General features: G+C 36.6%; 1 protein-coding gene and 1 long non-coding RNA gene across 4 annotated transcripts; one reads left to right on the plus strand and one right to left on the minus strand.

Annotated features, from left to right (window-relative positions):
* The first annotated feature begins 36 nt into the window (after positions 1-36).
* Positions 37-3,785, plus strand: LOC311278495. Its single transcript, XR_014625445.1, has 2 exons — positions 37-887; positions 940-3,785. It is a non-coding gene; the product is annotated as an uncharacterized lncRNA (long non-coding RNA).
* ark2cb (arkadia (RNF111) C-terminal like ring finger ubiquitin ligase 2Cb) lies at positions 3,675-20,326 on the minus strand. 3 transcript variants are annotated; one of them, XM_084389388.1, is made up of 8 exons: positions 20,095-20,312; positions 12,118-12,406; positions 9,506-9,631; positions 9,299-9,422; positions 7,664-7,768; positions 7,289-7,384; positions 4,978-5,081; positions 3,675-4,895 (listed from the first exon to the last, which is right to left on the minus strand). In XM_084389388.1, the coding sequence occupies exons 1-8, from the start codon at positions 20,153-20,155 to the stop codon at positions 4,778-4,780; spliced, it is 1,023 nt and encodes a 340-aa protein (XP_084245514.1). In that variant the 5' UTR covers positions 20,156-20,312; the 3' UTR covers positions 3,675-4,777. The 3 variants fall into 3 exon arrangements, 2 of the variants coding, with proteins under 2 accessions (XP_084245514.1, XP_084245513.1); XM_084389387.1 differs by having other exon boundaries at positions 3,677-4,895; positions 9,506-9,634; XR_014625444.1 differs by lacking the exons at positions 3,675-4,895; positions 4,978-5,081; positions 7,289-7,384; ... (2 more) ...; positions 9,506-9,631; positions 12,118-12,406 and adding an exon at positions 16,884-19,317 and having other exon boundaries at positions 20,095-20,326.
* Positions 20,327-20,549: the final 223 nt, after the last annotated feature.

Here is a 20,549-nt window from a genome sequence, read left to right on the forward strand (position 1 = left end):
ATGCATGACACAACAATGAAATATATATATTTTTTTTTAGGCATTTTCAACATTTTATTTGAAAAAACACATACAAAAAGGGTCATATACAAGACAAGAAATTAAAAAAGAAAGAAAAATTTGGGTTAAGCTATGCAACTTTTTGCATCATCATTAGTAATAAATACAGTACAAAATCCACCAAAAGTGAATCTAAGATTTTTTTTTTAACGCAATATACACTTATCTAGTTATCATACATTATAATCACCAAGCTATTGCTTAAATATTGTCAATACATATTTTTCTACTTGAGCTATAAAATATTCATGTCAGAAAACATTGCGCAGTAACAGCACACAGCAGTGTCTTGTACAAAGAGCCACTTCCCTTTCACTGGCAGGTTATTCAACTATTTTTTTTATTTTTTATTTTTTTACTTTTTATGTCAGCAGCAGAAAAAACATCAGAAATATTTATGGTAAAATATTTTAACATATGTATCCATTCTCATACGCATATTAAAACCTGAGAAAGACATGCATTACAGAGCTTGTGCTTTAGGATCTACGGTTCAGTCTGTTAGCGAAACATGACACTACTATTGCTTATGTCCAAAATCTGCTGGAGAGATGGATCAAATCAAGAGACTTTAAGGCTACACAGGCTAGAAACACAAATCATACAATATAAAGCCATTTTTTCTTTTTCCGCGTATAGGAAACAATCTCTACAGGTGTAGAAAGTAACTGTTATTCCAGGTACAGATTGTTTTGCATGGCAGGAAACGCAATTATTTCACTGGAAACGAGAGTTATCTGCCGTATCGATGAGCTATAGTGTAAAAACACAATGCAATGTTGACAGATTATTAGGGGGGTTGAAGTTAAACACAGGGTTCGTACAAGGTGCTTCAATTAACTTTTTCAAATTTAAGTCCTTGAAAAACCCTGAAAACAGCCATATTTATGAAAAACTGTTGAATTATTGAAAGACAATATATGTGAAAGTAGTGTTTAAAACACAAACTTAACGCTGCAGCCCGTCTGATATCGATATAGAGCAATTTCGCATGGCTATGAGTGTGATATTGCTCATATAAATATCCTAGTATATGATACATCTTTCATTCTTCAGGTAAATCATATATTAATGGTGGAAGTTTGAATAAGGAAAGCGATATCTTTGTCATAGTATCCTTTCAATGGTTAAGTTACCACAGTCATTGCTCTTTATTTGTACCATTTTGTTTTATTGGTTTATTTTTACTAATCTACTTCACTTTTTTAGAATTTGAAAGACAATAAAGATATTGTTTGATAAGTGAGATCTCTCATTGTAGTGCTTTAAACCAAAAAAGTAGTGCTTGAAAAGTGAAATTTCACTTTACAGTATCTGTACGAACCCTGTAAATAACCTGACGTGGGAAAATGGTGAAATATGACAAACATATACGGCAGCGACACTAGAATGTACCACAACACGACCTGCATTCAACATTTAAAGCCCCTTATATGAAGTACCGATACGAATCCAAAGGCAAAGGAAAACGCTACTAATGGGAAAAAATAAGCATAACTTAAAGTTAAAGCCACATGGGCACAAGACAAGCAGCTCTAATCAATCACAGTAAGCGCTGAACTCGCTCCTCACGACTGAAGACAGATCGTTCGCAGGACGACAGTGAGAGGCAGCAAAGCTGAGAGTGCAAAAACAGCAGAGACATGCAAAACAAGTCCAGTTGGTCTACGAGCTCACAGCTGAACGACTCTTTGAAATCGCATTAATGGAATGTAACCAAAAAACTACAGCACCACATACTAGCACGCTTCAGCACGCCCTGCTGGGGAGTTTAGCTTGTTTTGACACCTAGCCCCTTAAAGTACAACCGCATGCAAAGCACTCCCATTAAAGTATAGCACAATGAGGTATTTATACACACGTTATGCTGACGTAAATAAATAAACCAATCGATTACATTGCGATACTAGCTCAGAACTTAAATACGCACCCATAGTAGGTGAAGTTAGTCATAAATTATGATTGTTAAATACTTAAGGCATTTCGACGCACGATATCTTGTGTAAACTATGAAACGCGGACGGACGATGAAAAAAAAGATCACGCGACGATCGAAAAGAAGAAAATGCTTCCAACTTCCTGGCTTCCGCTCCAAGCAGCTGAACGCTTGAATTCGGGAAAAGTTGCAAAAGCAAAGTCAAGAACTTCTGCTACGGAAAAACAGTCACATACATTGAAAGTGGTCAGTGAGGCAACAACTATCGTTTAGGGATGCACCCTATATCGGCCACCATATCGGTATCGGACGATTTATGTTCATTTTTTATGTTATCGTTATCGCCCATAAGAACATTTAGGGCGATATTTCAAAGCTGATAAATGATGTATTAATTTCCTTCAGCTGAGATACTTCAGATGCGCACTGATCAACATGATGGTTTTGAATTACTTGAAATATGGTTGAAATTACTTCAAAAAGGAAAATACGGTTAAGTGCAACATGCAGCGCAGATCTGTCATATCTCTGTCATAATCTCTGTCAGATCTGGCTACATAAAAGAACATTATATATAGTTGTGTGCTTGGGTCATGGCTTTTAATGGTGAGAGTTTTGTTTTTGTAATCAGGCTCTCAAAACTTATATAAAAATTTGGATTTAGATTCATTGGCCAATATATCGGTCATCTGGTTTCAAATATAAAGAGTTATCGGTATCGACCAAAATTTTGATTTAGATTTATCGGCCAATATATCGGTTATCGGCTTTCAAATATAAAGAATTATCGGTACCGACCAAAATTTGGATTTGGATTTAGATTTATCGGCCTTCAAATATAAAGAGTTATCGGTATCGACCAAAATTTGGAACTAGATTTATCGGCCAATATATCGGTTATCGGCTTTCAAATATAAAGAGTTATCGATATCGACCAAAATTTGGAACTAGATTTATCGGCCAATATATCGGTTATCGGCTTTCAAATATAAAGAGTTATCGGTATCAACCAAAATTTGGAACTAGATTCATCGGCCAAAATATCGGTTATCGGCTTTCAAATATAAAGAGTTATCGGTATCGACCAAAATTTGGATCTAGATTTAGATTTATCGGCTTTCAAATATAAAAAGTTATCGGTATCGACCAAAATTTGGATCTAGATTTAGATTTATCGGCTTTCAAATATAAAAAGTTATCGGTATCGACCAAAATTTGGATCTAGATTTAGATTTATCGGCTTTCAAATATAAAGAGTTATCGGTATCAACCAAAATTTGCAACTAGATTTATCGGCCAATATATCGGTTATCGGCTTTCAAATATAAAGAATTATTGGTACCGACCAAAATTTGCAACTAGATTCATTGGCCAATATATCGGTTATCGGCTTTCAAATATAAAGAGTTATCGCTATCGACCAAAATTTGCAACTAGATTTATCGGCCAATATATCGGTTATCGGCTTTCAAATATAAAGAGTTATCGGTATCGGCCAAAATTTGCAACTAGATTTATCGGCCAATATATCGGTTATCGGCTTTCAAATATAAAGAATTATGGGTTATCGTATCGCCAAAGTCTTCATATTGGTGCATCCCTACTATCGTTACGCAAAGAAACTGTGCTGTTAAAAAGTCTGCTTCCTTGTTTTTTTTGTGTGTGTGTTTTTTTTTTTGGGGGAATGAGTGCACGATACGCAAGGAAACAGCTTACTCGAGTGCAAATGCAAAAAAGCAGGGAAACGATCACACGCTTCATCAGAACGTGAGTGCATTTACAAAAATAACCACTAACTACAGTAAGACAACAATAAATAACTTGTTTTGTTTTTTCCAGCATCGCAGCTACTTATGTCGAGAAGCTGTACCAGCCCCGCGCGGACACAGCTTGGCAAGAGAAGAGAAATAAAACCGGAAAGAGTGATCGTGAAGAACAGCCTTAGAAAAGTTATGTTTGGTTTCTATAAAACAAATGGCTTTACTCCCTTGTCATGTCCTCTAGAAATGGCAGCAAACAGGTTTCATGCACATTATGACTCTACAAGCGAGACCACGAGTCACAGAGCGAATGGAAACACAGAGTTATGCCGTTACTATTCGACGTGTGCTTGTGCTACAGGCATTAAGGTACATGTTTCACTCGCGGTGACTTCGGAGACGCTTCGAGAACACAGTGTCTTCAGGATTAGTAGGATGCGGCGCGGGAAACGTCCTCGCGTCACGTTTCCCAGAAGAACCCGGGCTCTCGCTTCAACATGCATTTAGTGGATACGTTTCTAAGCGTTGGACAAAATGCAGACCGTCACAGTTCATTATCAAGCCTGGCCTCACGATTACATACGAACGTCAAGCATCATCTCCGATAATTACACACACACGACGACGACCGAGCGTTTTTCAACACTTCTCTCATTCGCTCATGATGTGTTTTTTCCACAAATGATTCGTTCGACTACGTTTAAAGAAGTTCATGACCAACCGCGTGTGATATGCTGTGATGCTTCATCCGTGACCCACTGAGAACATTTGGTTGGTCATCGTTCCCCCGTCCTAAACACACTCACTCACACACACACACACACATCGAGAGCACTTTGACTGAAACCATCTTCATCGACAGACTCGTTCTTCTCCACTCTTCTCTGTTCTTATGGTCATTTGGCTCAGAAGGCAAAGGTCAGAGGTGAGAGTGGTGATGGAGATGACACACATTTTGGCAAAGTGCCCACGAGGGGACGAAGAAAGACGACAGGACTTTTCGCTAGTGCTACACGAGACATCAGCTATCAGGGGACAACTGCGTCTCAATGTCTACCCTGCAGATGGGACACTTCTTATTGGTCGCCAGCCACTGGTCAACACAAGCCTGATGGAAGAGGTGCATGCAGGGTAATCTCCTGAGAAAAGAACGAAAAACGGAAGTTAATTGCCACCGTTTTCATTAGGAGATCAATGAAAGTGAGTGTCGAGCAGAACTACCTGACGTCCTCTCCGTCTTCGAGCATCGAGAGGCATATTGTGCATTTCTCATCCGTGTCGAGCTCCTCTTCATACATGCCGATCTTCAGATCTAGAGGTCTTCTCTGTGGATCACATGCGCAGTTATTAGACACATGCTTTTTTTTTAATCCAATAGCAATTTACACTTAATAAATTACAGGTTCAACCAAGTGCACAACAGTCAGATATTAAAACCGTATTAATTCTCCAGCAGCCTTGGGCTAACATCCACAGCATCTCCATTTTATTTATATTTATATATATTTATGTGACCTGTGCTGGCAAAATGAATTGCAATGAGCAAATTTTCAAAAATTAGTTATTGGTGTTTTCACAAAAAAATTCAAACTGATTTGTTGAAATCAGACAAAAACTGATTGAGCTGCACGTTTAAAGTCGATGGAGTCAGCAAGTCAATTTTGAGAAAAGGTTTTCTGAAGGTTCCAAAGCAAAATCCCTCAGCAAACATACCTTAACATCCCTGGTAATAACACCAAATTTGCCACACACCAAGTCAAAACATATCTATAGGAAAAATATATATTAAACTTTTTTCCCCATGATACCACAATTATTTGATTAACATTTATTTATTTGTTTTAACATTTCATTTAACAGACAGCCTACAGTATTCAGACCTACTGTACCGCACGGTGTTACACATCAGATGATTTCCCCCAACAGATAACCAAGCGTCCACTTAACACATAACAGATAATGTTTGCGTGAACACTCACCAACACAGATATTTTGAAATAGGCTACTGTAATTCAGTAATGTGTGTATCGGGATCGCATGCTGTCTGAGAGTCTTTGTGCGCGCGCTTCGGATCTGTCAGTCAGCGCGAATAAGATCGTTTTGTTTGTTTACATCAGCATGAGTATGAAAATCACATTTCATTGGTTCAGACTCATGCCATCGAGAATTTGCTTTGAATATTCACAAAAATGGAATACTATGGCAAGCCGTTTTAGCTTAAATTGTACCCAGCGTTACTCATCGTAATTGCATTTTTACTAGTAAGAATTAAATTAGAGAGCTCTACAATTCAGTTCTTACAAGTAAAAAAAAACGAATTAAAGATATGTATAATTGCAGAGCTCTGTAATTGAATTAAAGAGCTCTGCAATTGCATTCTTACTAGTAACAATTCAATTGTACAGCTCCGTAATTAAAAATGAATGGAAGTCAATGGAGACATGATATGACTAGTAAAAATTCATTTGTAGAGCTCTCTAATTGTAATTGCTACTAGTAAGAACTGAATTGTAGAGCTCTCTAATTGAATTCTTACTAGTAAAAATGCAATTACGACGAGTAACGCTGGGTACAGTTTAAGCTAAAACGGCTTGCCATAATATACTGCGTTTTACAACGATACCGAACTTGTGCTGAGGGGAAGCGCGGGAAGCGAGCAGAGGAAACCCGCATTTTTAATGGACAAAGGAGAGGTATTCCTCTCGTAAAACGCACAAATAAAGATACTTTTAGATGTTTAATTGCTATCTGGAGCATTGGGATCGCTAGACGAGGGCATTCTCATTCCTTTTGCCAGCACGGGTCTCATGATTACATATTATTCACACAAAAGCAGTAAATTTCACTTTTTTTGTCAGCGAACTAAAATATTTACTGAAGCGCCACTGAGATTTACAGTTAATATTTCAATAATTGAACATCACATTCACACGGTTCTATGATGTTGGTTAATGATCACATGACATGAGCATAAACATAAAATATTTCATCTTTTTTATTTTCTTTCTCTTTTGATTTTTATACCCATATAGTACATGTGGTTTTCCTATTGAAAGCTAGAAACAAGTTTGGTCAAAAGTTATCAAAGTAGTTGGATTATGTGGTAACACTTTACAACAAGGTTCATTAATTAAGTTAATGCGTTAACTAACATGAACGAACCATGAGCAAAATCCATTTGTTACTGTATTTATTCATCTTTGTTAACGTTAATAAAAATACAGCTGTTCATGTTAGTTCACAGTGCATTAACTAATGTTAACAAGATTTTAATAAAGTATTAGTAAATGTTGAAATTAACATTAACAAAGATTAATAAATGCTGCAAAAGTGCAGTTCATTATTAGTTCATGTTACTAAAAGTTAACTAACGAACCTTATTGTAAAGTGTTACCGATTATGTTAACTAAAATATGTAATCTAATTGATAATGTCGCTAAATACAATTTCCCAGTAATGGACGACAATTATGTGATGCATAAATACATAAATAAAAAATTTGAATGTAATATACATTTTTAGTAATGTTTACCTTTTTATACTTGTGAGGAAAGGTAAACCTCTCAATGGTGGTCTGCACAGCCCCTCGGTTCACATTTCCCAGTCTGTCCTCCAGCTGCAGGAGCTCCTGGAATAAAACCACAGGGAAACATCAGATGAGATCATGAGATCTGAACACGTGTGATGATGAAGAACACCATCTGAGATCACGTGTGATGAAGAACACCATCTGAGATCATGAGATCTGAACACGTGTGATGATGAAGAACACCATCTGAGATCACGTGTGATGAAGAACACCATCTGAGATCATGAGATCTGAACACGTGTGATGAAGTACACCATCTGAGATCATGAGATCTGAACACGTGTGATGATGAAGAACACCATCTGAGGCGTGACGTACCTCGTAACTCTCCCGCACTGCAGACGCGTGTCGAGACGGGCTGAGGCCTTGAAGAGCCAGCAGGTGTAACTGAGGATATGGGTAATTTCTGATCTCATGGACAACCTGTGCAGGACAACACCATTCATTAACATACAACAGCAATGAACAATTGGATTCTGAGGCTTTTAGAAGAGCATGTGATGTGGGATGCATTTAAAAAAACAAATGTGTTTTGCATGTCGCAGCATGACTTATATAAGTCGCAGCATGTTTTGCATGATTAAAAAAATGGGACTTCGGAAAATACGGTAGCTTAAAGGGGTCCTTGATTATGATTTCACTTTTTAGTGTGTAATGTTGCTGTTTGAGCATAAAGAACATCTGCAAAGTTACAATGTTTAAAGTTCAATGCAAAAAGAGATTTTCTTTTACAGAAATCGCTCTTTAAGGACTACAACAAACAGCTGGTAGGAACTACAACAAGCTTCTTCCTGGGTTGGTGACATCACAAACCCTAAAATTTACATAAACCCCGCCCCCTGGGAACACACAACACAGAGGTGAGGCCATGTTGGGCTGCTTTAGAGAAGAGGAAGAGTTGCTGGCACTGTTTTTTACACCCCGGAAAAAGTTTGCCCTAACTTAAGGCTGATGAACTTAGAGAGGTTAAAATATATTTTGAACACTGTTCCTGAAGATTATGACCTCAACGTTTGTCTGTGCGCTGCACATTTTACAGAGAACAGCTTCCAGAAGAGAGTTTATGCAGGCCATACGCACAAAAGCTTCTCCTGAGAGACGGAGCCGTTCACATGTTGTCGGGACAATCTGTTGTTTATGGATCAAAACTTGTTAGTATGTCTTATTATTTGTAGTTGTGTTTTCTATTAACAGTTCCAATTATAAGGTTTATGTAGTTGCTACTATAACTATGATGTAAACGAAAGGCAAAGCTTTGCCTCCGCTCGCCTGCTAACTAACGTTTGTACTAACAACTAACTCTTGCTTTTGTAAGACAGTTCTGTGATCGATTACTGTTTGTATTACCATAGTTTTCTGACCAATATGATTAAATGGTGGATCGTATCTATGAGAAAATTACCAAAAATATATACCACTCTGAAACGTCTTGTGAAATTCGTCCATTAACATTGTCAGGGTCTGAATCGGTCTCGAAATGTTTTGAAGTTGTTTATATTTCATTCATATTTACATCTGAGTAGTGCTTGCGGTTATGAAGGGGCGGGACATTTCCCCGAACACGCGCTAAAGCGCTGTCAGTCACAATACATTGGGCCAGCTAACCAATCACAGCACATTTCGTATTTCGGAAGGAGGAGCTTCAGCGAAAACGACGCGTTCAACCAGACTGGGGAGAGAGCAGCTGTAATAATGTAAAATATGTGAAAAAGAATGCGTTTTAATCAAGCATTAAAACATGTTCAAGTACACCCCAAAAACAAAATCAAGACTTTGTGAAAGGGCGTAATAGGACTCCTTTAAATAGCGTAAACAGTGGCACTGGCAACGCCAAGTTCATGGGTTCGATTCCCAGGGAATGCATGAACTGATCAAATGTATAGGTTTAATGCAATGCAAGTCGTGTCTGCCGAACGCACACATGTAAGTGTGATTGGAAAGGCGCAGACTGACCACTTGTGCCGAGGTGTTGTTCCTGGGGAAGTGATGCAGGCGTGGAGAGGTCAGGTAATGCTGATAATGCTGGGTGAGAGGAGAGACGTGATACTGTGGCAGGCCTGGATCCACACTCAGATCCCTGAACACAAACACACCACAGATGTCAGTAGATCAGAGCCGAGACTGAGGACTAGTTTACGCGGTATCTGAACACGGACGCACCAGTCTGTTCCTTCGGCAAGGTAGCGCGGCTGCTGTGGGACCGGCGCTGGGATGTGAAAGGATTGTGGGTAATCATACGGCGGGCGCAGCGTCTGCGGATGAGGAAGAGTTCGGTCTGAAGCGTGTCTGCTGGGAAAAATCAGAACGAAATTGTTAGAACATAAGAAAGATCTAGTTTTAAAGTCCCCCTGTAGTCAATCATTTTATCCCTTAAAACTCATCTTTGATCACCAAAATTACATATTTAAAAGTTTTTTCCTTGAAAAAAAATTCTTCATGCCTTGAATGAAATATCTGGAATGTAACTCGACACCCTTGCCTCATTTAGTATACACGGTTCTATGAATATGCAAATGAGCCCCGCCTCCACTCACTCACTCACTCACTCACTCAGCTCAGAGATCCACTGGTTGATGATCACACATTGATCTGATTGGTTACAATATCATTCTAATATGATGATTTGATGCTCAAGAAACATTTTATTATTATTATCAATGTTGAAAACAGTTTTGTAAAAAATAAAATCAGGATTCTTTTATGAATAGAAAGTTATTGTAACATTATACACTACCGTTCAAAAGTTTGTTGGTTTTCAACTATTGAAGAAATCAATCAATACTTTTATTCATCAAGGACACATTAAATTGATCAAAAGTGACAGTAAAGACATCTTTAATGTTACAAAAGATTATATTTCAAATAAATGCTGTTCTTTTGAACTTGAAATTGGGAAATTGTACACAACTGTTTTCAACATTGATAATAATCATAAATGTTTCTTGAGCATCAAATAATCATATTAGAATGATTTCTGAATGTGACACTGAAGACTGGAGTAATGATGCTGAAAATTCAGCTTTAATTACAGGAATAAATTACACATATATTCACATAAAAAACAGTAATATTAAATTGTAAAAAATATTTAACAATATTACCTTTTTTGTTTTTTGTTGTTGTTTTTTTTATCAAATAAATGCAGCCTTGGTGAGCAGAAGAGACTTCTTTTAAAAAGTTTTTTTTTCTTTTTTACGGCATGTATATGAGGTCGACTTTGACTTCTGGTCTAGTTTAAACACACCTGGAAGTATCCTCCAGTTTTTTTTTTTTTATACAAATAAATGCAGCCTTGGTGAGCATAAGAGACTTCTTTTAAAACCATTATAAATCTTACTGAGTTTAAACACACCTGTGCTGTGGATGTATCCTAAAACTTTACTGATTCTGATTTAAAACTTTACAATTTACTGATTCTGATTTAAAACGTTACTGATTCTGATTTAAAACTTTACGATTTACTGATTCTGATTTAAAACTTTACGATTTACTGATTCTGATTTAAAACTTTACTGATTCTGATTTAAAACTTTACTGATTCTGATTTAAAACTTTACGATTTACTGATTCTGATTTAAAACTTTACGGATTCTGATTTAAAACTTTACGGATTCTGATTTAAAACTTTACGATTTACTGATTCTGATTTAAAACTTTACGATTTACTGATTCTGATTTAAAACTTTACTGATTCTGATTTAAAACTTTACTGATTCTGATTTAAAACTTTACGATTTACTGATTCTGATTTAAAACTTTACGGATTCTGATTTAAAACTTTACGGATTCTGATTTAAAACTTTACGATTTACTGATTCTGATTTAAAACTTTACGATTTACTGATTCTGATTTAAAACTTTACTGATTCTGATTTAAAACTTTACGGATTACTGTTTTAAAACTTTACGGATTCTGATTTAAAACTTTACGGATTACTGTTTTAAAACTTTACTGATTCTGATTTAAAACTTTACTGATTCTGATTTAAAACTTTACGATTTACTGATTCTGATTTAAAACTTTACGGATTCTGATTTAAAACTTTACGGATTCTGATTTAAAACTTTACGATTTACTGATTCTGATTTAAAACTTTACTGATTCTGATTTAAAACTTTACGGATTCTGATTTAAAACTTTACGGATTACTGATTCTGATTTAAAACTTTACGGATTACTGATTCTGATTTAAAACTTTACGGATTCTGATTTAAAACTTTACGGATTACTGATTTAAAACTTTACGGATTACTGATTCTGATTTAAAACTTTACGGATTACTGATTCTGATTTAAAACTTTACGGATTCTGATTTAAAACTTTACGGATTACTGATTCTGATTAGAAACTTTACGGATTACTGATTCTGATTTAAAACTTTACGGATTCTGATTTAAAACTTTACGGATTACTGATTCTGATATAAAACTTTACTGATTCTGATTTAAAACTTTACGGATTACTGATTCTGATTTAAAACTTTACGGATTCTGATTTAAAACTTTACGGATTACTGATTCTGATATAAAACTTTACAGATTACTGATTCTGATTTAAAACTTTACGGATTCTGATTTAAAACTTTACGGATTCTGATTTAAAACTTTACGGATTACTGATTCTGATATAAAACTTTACTGATTCTGATTTAAAACTTTACTGATTCTGATTTAAAACTTTACGGATTCTGATTTAAAATGACTGATTCGACTTGTGGTCTGGTTGAAACACACCTGTGCTGTGTTGTACTTGGGGTCTAGTTGAAACACACCTGTGCTGTGGGAGAATCCTCCTGTGCTGCGCCTCCAGGATCTGCTGCTGGATGAGGTATTGCTGGTGTAAAGCCTGAGGTAGGAATGATGGGGTCGAGATGTCCTGGAACGGAGGCGCTGGTATATGGTTGAGCGGGGCGTGTGGTTGACCCAGGTGAGGGCTCATTCCCGTGGGAGATTGTCCTGGATGGGGCATTGGGAAATCAACAGGGATCTGGGCCTGAGGGCCTACGTGGAAATGCCGGCAAGAGGTAGCATGACTGTGCTGATGCCTGTTAAAATGAGATCCTGCAAGAACAATGACATCACAGCCAATTATGAGTGGGATTAAACGAATGCTGGAGGCTTGGCCTTCATCGTCTTCATCGAACTTCCAGAAGAAGTGAATGGTCAGCAGTGGGTGTGATGGGAAATGAAGAGTGGAGGGGAGTGAGTAGTGTTTGAATGGCATGTTAGTCTGTTAGCAGTGAATGTGCTTACATACACACAGTCAGTGTTTGAGATTGTAAATCAGATTTACCGTCGGATACATACAGACACAGAGTATGAACAGGGAACTGAAGTCAAACCACTTCACTAATTCATGCCTGTAACCATACTGACAAATGAGGAAATAGTAAGACATGTAACTTTAGTTTATCCTCATCAGTTTGTGGTCAAAACGTTGGTTTAGTTTTTTGTTTTTCCCAAACACTTTGTGCCGAAGGATAATCACTGTTGTTAAAATCTCACACTATTTATAGTACCTAACTTAATAAAATAGGCTGTGACTACGAGGAATGATTACCTCAAAATATAAGTCCGTATGCAAATCCGAGGGACTTTATTTAACCTTCATCCTTCCCTCGCACTTTGTAACGCATCCTCCAAAATGACTCAAAGCCCTAAAATTATACTAAATTTCTTTTGACCAGAAAGATTATTTAATTTAATTTTGATAATATTTTTTTCCATTTTTTAATGCAATTTTTAAGGAGATTTTGTGTTATTTTATTTACCTTTAAATTACTAGATTGGATAGTAATTTAAGCACATTCCTCACATTCTTTCAACTTAAATTCAAAATAACTCACACTTTCATGCATAACCCTTTTAATTCAGCTCTAAATATCTTACATTGTGTGTCTTTGCCGACCTCTTGTGTGAAAATAATAATGTAACATGATATTTCATGACTCTATATGGCCTTATATCTCTATATGGAGTAAATGAGCTGTTCCTCTGGGTCCTAAAGTCAGTTTCTCTTCAGTATGCATTCAGAGACACATGTAGACATTATTAAATCATTTTTTGGTAAAGTTTTAGCATTTTTTGTTAGAATTTTGAGCATTCTTAGGTTTTTCTATGTGTACTGAAGCATTCCTCACATTCCATTAATTTCTAATGGGGTCCGTGAGGGGAGGATTTGTTACTTTTTAAAATTTTAACCACAAAACTCCTCAAATACATTTCATTTTTGTGTGTGTGTATTTGTGGTTCAAGTGCAACAAAAGTCCTGGGGTCTTGGACCCCTCTGATGAACACTCAATAAAAAAAAAGATTTGACCTGAGGGAAGGATGATTAAATGAAATACATACACCTCTTTAGCTATTGTCACGTGCCAGTGATTAACCCTCCGTGTGCCATTACACAATAACACACTTTCTTCCATCTTAAAGTTTGACAAGTCTACTTTCCATGGCGTATTTCTCTAGTCCTGTGGCCGGTTGCATTGACGTGTCTTAAGAACAGCAGTAGCCAATGGGTAATCAGTCCTACTTTTCAAATTCAAATTGGACCAATGTACCTTTTTATTTAACCAACTTAAAGTTAGGACCAGACTTAAAGAAAAAAGCTTGCTGACTAATTAGTCAAATCAGTTTATGCATCCGGCCACTGAACTTCTCCGGTTAATAATAAGCTTGTTCTTCTTTCAGAACCAAACTGTGTGTGAATCCTCTATTTTTTTACCCAAACACTATCCACTGACCCTAAACTTAACCTTAGCATAGCGTTGGTAGAACATCCTGATGCAGTAAATTTGTAAAAAGTCTATTGGTGCACGTTTTACAAGAACATACTGTTTCAGCCTTTCTACTGAAAACAATCATGTTTAATTCAATGTGTTGCTTGTTATGGAAGCTTGTTTCCGCCACAGAATAAAAAAGGTAATTGCGACTTTTTATCTTGCAATTCTGACTTTTTATCTCAGAATTGTGTGATATAAAGTCGCAATTGTGTGTTATAAAGTCAGAACTGCGTGATATAAACTCACAATTGCAATAAATAAACTCACAATTCTGACTTTTTCTCAGAATTGCATGTTTATATCTCGCAATCACGTGTTATAAAGTCAGAATTGTGAGATATAAACATTTATAGAAAATAACTATAATAAATAAATAGATTATAAATAGATTAAATATTTATCTAGAATAAATATTTTTTGAAAAAAATTCGATAAAGTCTAGAATTGGACTTTATAACTCAGAATTGCTAGACATAAACTCCCAATTGTGAGAAAAAGTCGCAATTATCTTTTAAAATGTTTTATGCTGTGGCGGAAACAAGCTTCCATCGCTTGTTGATTCTTTATAATCATTTGTGAAATTGACTTAAAAGTGAAAATTGATGCAAATTAATCCTACGCCAATTTTTAAAGTGTAGAGAACAACTGTTTCTCATGATCAGATCCATCCATTGTTTTTCAGAACGTTGACCTTTCCTTGACTGAGTGTATATCATCCTCTAAAGAGAATTGAAAACCATATTCTACAGCTGTGAACAGAAGAGCCTCATCCCAGCAGATCTGAGGTGTGTTTCCCATAGCCAACTATGGTCGCAAGTCCTGTCGTTCCCAATAGAGTTCAATGGAAATTGTGATCATAGTTGGCCAATGATGCTTTTGGGAAATGCACCCCAGAAGGGTCTAGAGTTATTTAGCGAATACGAAAGCAGACAAGAGTTGCTGGACAGCTGATGGAATCCACAGATGCTTCAACGTGTCTGAGCATGCAGCAAACGTCTGGATTTAGATGTATTTTAATGCGAGCTGTTAGCCTGTCAAGCATTATCAATGAAAGCTTTGCGTTTTCCAATGACAGATCTTTGGATAAGTGTGTGGGAACCATTTTCCAAAGCAATGTCCATTGGTGGCATTACATGGTCTCTTTTAAAACCCAATGACATGTGATTTGGCCAAAGTAGGACATCTTCCTGAATCAACATCCTCTATTGGTACTGGAAAAACAATCTTAGTCCTAACATTATCCCACCAAACATCAGAATCACTGCGGGTTAAGGACGTCGTTGAAGCTCTTAAGACTAAAATCTGATTGGATGATAGGAATGTTGTTCTAGGATGTTGGACACTCCTCATCTTAAGAAACATGTTTACTGGGATTTATCTCTGTGGATGTAGATTAACCCTTCGGCTCGGTCCATAGAGCAAAAATCACATCAGAAATCGCAGGCTTTTGCTGGTGCAAGACATGCAGTTTGCATGCTTTATTATCACTGTACGAGAATATTTATTGATAGGTCAACAATTACTCTAAATATAATGGCCTTTCCTGAAATGTCAGGGGGGAAAAAAAGATCCCATGCTTTGAAATTAGGGATGCAACGATATGCAAATTTTGGCCGATATCGATAACCGATAAATCTTTAGATTTGAAAGCCGATAACCGATAAATCTAAATCTTTATATCATTTCTGAGAGCCTGATTACAAAAACAAAGTCTCGCTGTTAAATCCATGTCCCAAACACACAATTATAATGTTCTCTTTATAATTTTATGTTGCCGATATGACAGAACATTTTGCACTGAACTGTATTTTCCATTTTTGAAGTGATTCCAATCATATTTCCAATTATATTGGGTTAGGTGTCTCAGCTGAAGGGAATAATACATTATTTATCGGCCAAATGTTCTTATCGGGCCGATAACGTTAACGTTACAAATGAACATAAATTGGCCGATACCAATATGGTGGCCGATATATTGCGCATCCATAATTAAAATAGGCTGCATAGAAGTTAAATCCCCTTCATTCAGAAGAACAACAGTATGAGATTTTAGGCTGTATTTCACTGGATTATTAATAAAAGATTACTGGATGCTAAACTGAGTTTGTCGTGTCGTGATGAAGGAATCTGTTGGCTATTTACAAGACAACAAGTGAATGGGCAAATGAATCAACGCACCACTTTATGGGCTTCAAAAACATGAGAATGCGTCAAAATTCATTATGAGAAAGAAAACTCCAAATGAACAAAAATAGTAGGAATGGATAAAAATGGCAGGAAAGCAAAATTACCCATCTCTCCACTCTACTTCAGATCAGAATCACGAGGGAATTGAAAACACACAAGCTTAAGTCACCAGACGAAATCATGTATCATGTGCTCTTGATCAATCGCTCAATGTGGTGTTCATGGGAGATGAAATGTGCGGATATACCTGGACACACCACAGAGAAAGGCCACGTTTACATCCGGATCATTTACTGCGAGAAGACTTAAAGGTGCAGCGTTACGTGCTTCTAGACTCATTGGAAATGGATCTAATTTCTCTCTAAGATGTGGAAGGTCTAAGGTTATCGGTACAGTTGGGAATGCACACTGCACCTTCAAGTGCCTCGATGACGGGAATAAATGACCACGGATCAACTCACTGAGGTCTCATGATGAAAAAAGCCAGGAAAATCAGTCTATCGGTCACAGCAGAGGGAGGAGGTGGAGGGGGAGACAATAAATGGAAATCAGCAAGAAGCACACTGGAGGTTAGGAAAAATACTATATTCTTTATTGAAAAATATTAGTATATGTGGATTTGTGTCATAATAATAAGTCCATGCAACAAATAAAACAACATTGACCAATAGCAAGGCCCACCATGCTCAGTACAGGGTTAACAGAACAAAAGCAACATCCAATGAGCAGATGCATCGGCTACAGCACATTACAGTACAGCAGGGTTCATCTTTACTACAGAAAGATTACATTGGAGTCTATTCAATGTAGAATCAAAAATAATAATAATGTGATTCATGCACTCAAGTCTATTACCAGAACAAAAGGTAGAGAAACCACAACCAAACAATAGACATTTGCATTGCTCTAATAGAGGATCTCAGTAGCAGTGCAGGAAATCAACATCCCTGCCAAATGGATGGCATTTTGGACGCTGTCAATTTGGAGGCAACGAGCCAATCGCTGGGCGTTTCTGTCTGTTGTTTTTTGCTTTTCCTCTTAACATGATTGTGAATGATTGTGTAAAATCAGAAGGCGATGAATGAAGCACACGATATGCAGGTGACTATGGAAGCTCGTTTACGCCACGGAATAAAAAAATTACATTCAAGAAGAATTCTCACAATTCCGACTTTTCTCGCGATTGCAATTCGGCTTTATAAACTTATTGAAAACTTTTTCTTTTTTTTTTAAGTCAGCGTTGCGAGATATCGTGGAAGCTTGTTTCCGCCACAGAATAAACGTTTTATTTAATTATCGTGACTTTTTATCTTGCAATTCAATTGCGACAATGATATAAAGTCAGACTTGCGTGATATAAAAGTCGCAATTGTGAGTTATAAAGTCAGAATTGCGTGATATAAAAGTTACAATTGTGTTATAGTCAGAATTGTGTGATATAAAAGTCGCAATTGTGTGTAATAAAGTCAGAATTGCGTGATATAAAAGTCGCAATTGTGTGTAATAAAGTCAGAATTGTGATATAAAAGTCGCAATTGTGTGTAATAAAGTCAGAATTGCGTGATATAAAAGTCGCAATTGTGTTATATAGTCAGAATTAAGTGATATAAAAGTCGCAATTGTGTTATATAGTCAGAATTAAGTGATATAAAAGTCGCAATTGTGAGTTATATAGTCAGAATTGCGTGTAATAAAGTCAGAATTGCGTGATATGAAGTCGCAATTGTGAGTTATATAGTCAGACTTGCGTGATATAAAAGTCGCAATTGTGTTATATAGCCAGAATTGCCTGATATAAAAGTCGCAATTGTGTGTAATAAAGTCAGAATTGCGTGATATAAAAGTCGCAATTGTGTTATATAGTCAGAATTAAGTGATATAAAAGTCGCAATTGTGAGTTATATAGTCAGAATTGCGTGTAATAAAGTCAGAATTGCGTGATATGAAGTCGCAATTGTGAGTTATATAGCCAGAATTGCCTGATATAAAAGTCGCAATTGTGTTATATAGCCAGAATTGCCTGATATAAAAGTCGCAATTGTGTTATATAGTCAGAATTGCGTGATCTAAAAGTCACAATTGTGTGTAATAAAGTCAGAATTGCGTGATATGAAGTCGCTATTGTGAGTTATAAAGTCAGACTTGCGTGATATAAGTCGCAATTGTGTTACATAGGCCTAGTCATAATTGCGTGATATAAAAGACGCAATTGTGTTATATAGTCAGAATTAAGTGATATAAAAGTCGCAATTGTGTGTAATAAAGTCAGAATTGCGTGATATGAAGTCTCAATTGTGAGTTATAAAGTCAGACTTGCGTGATATAAAAGTCGCAATTGTGTTATATAGTCAGACTTGCATGATATAAAAGTCGCAATGGTGTTATATAGTCAGAATTGCGTGATATAAACTCGCAATTCTGACTTTATAACACGCAATTGGGAGATATAAAGTCAGAATTGCCCGAGTTTATTTCTCAGAAATACTTTATAACTGACAATCGCGAGTTATCACAATTCAGAGAAAAAGTGTCAGAATTGCAAGATAAAAAGTCGCAATAACCTTTTTTTAATTCAGTGGCGGAAACAAGCTTCCTAAGATATAATGCGCATTTACCTTTTTTTATTTCTATATTCCGTGATGGAAACAAGCTTCCATAGGTGACAGCTATAGGTGTGTGGGTTTGGTGATCATCCAAGCACAAAATGCATCCATTTTACAGGAATTTACATACATGTTGACTACCAAAGCTGGATGGGACATACATGAGTCACTCTTCTAGAGCTACTGATGTGGGTTAAACTACAGCACTTGACATACAGACAGTAGTTCACGCTCTAAATGTGTTAGCTCTGGTTTTAGTGTGTTTGTTCTCAGGAAGGGAGCAGATCTGAGATGTTTGTCGTCTTCTGATGGAAATAGGAAATGAGGAGGGATCAGAACACAGATGATCATTAAAACACAATGATCTGATAATGCAGAATGTAGATTCAGCCTCCATAGACTATGAGACAGGAGATAAGAACAGAAATAAAGCACATGAAATCAAACTATGAGACAGAAGATCAGAAACAGAAATCAAAAAAGCTTCATGAAATCAGTGATGGAGGTAAAGTTAGCAGCTCATCTCAACACAAGTTTCGTGTTTTCCCTCGTTAGACAATCAGCACATCGGTGTGTAAATGATTAAGTTCATGAGGTGTATCAAAAATAATCGACTGCTTTAAACAAATCAGCTTTTGTCTGATGAAATGCAGATACTGGCATTCTGGGGCTTCAACACAAAATCTTACTTATTTGATTGAAATGAGCATTAAATCACTCTAGTAAATTATTGAACTGTTATTTGTTGTCCGGTAAGCTCAGGCCTGAATTAGCATTGTTAGCTTTCTGAGGTAAAACCAAACCTCACAAATAAACCACTACAAATACATACAGCGCTCAAGTACACGATAAAACGAATAGAAAATCTATCAAATATACCGAATATCCCTCATATCAGCCAATCAATTGATTTTAAATGTATTTTAAAGAGAAATCTGAAGCTGAAAGCGTCCATCTTGTCAGCTAGCTAACAGATTAACGTTAACGTTACCTCAGATCCGAATCAAACCTCACTGATTCGCTAAATAAATACCAAATCACCTGTTTTTTTTATGAATATCCCCTCAGTATGGACCTAGAGCAGCATATAGATCAGTCATGAGGTTTAATAGTCATACATTAAACAAGCAAAAGGCCTTAGATGTGATCTTATCGTGATTTAATGTGTTATAAATACCTCTATTTCTCACTGAGCCAAAGACGGGAAGAACCAAATATCCGACATGAACTAACACCATCCTTCAGATCGTCTGTTTGATGAATACAGAGTGTAAACGGATGAATAAATAATGTACATTCAGCGGGATCATATGCAGTCAGTCACCGCGAGGACAAAGAGTGGCGGCGGGGTTCGATTCACAGAGTCGTTCTATTGAATCGGTTCTTCTTAATGACTCAATTAAACCGATTCAGAAGGCGTTTGTATTTCTCAAACGAATCCGTGAATCGCGTTCGATTGGAATGAACCGTCCGAATGAATCGGACTGTCCGAAGCTCGAAAGCAGCAGATTGCAGTTGGGGCGATGACATTATCTGACCACTAGAGGCGCCACTGTCATAAGTACTTGTGTTTAACATGCATTCATTTTCGCCAGTCTGACTTCAGATTCTGAAAGTTCTCTAATACGTTCA

Source organism: Rutilus rutilus (genome assembly GCF_951802725.1).
Source record: "Rutilus rutilus genome assembly, chromosome: 19".
In the NCBI taxonomy this organism is placed as follows: domain Eukaryota; kingdom Metazoa; phylum Chordata; class Actinopteri; order Cypriniformes; family Leuciscidae; genus Rutilus; species Rutilus rutilus.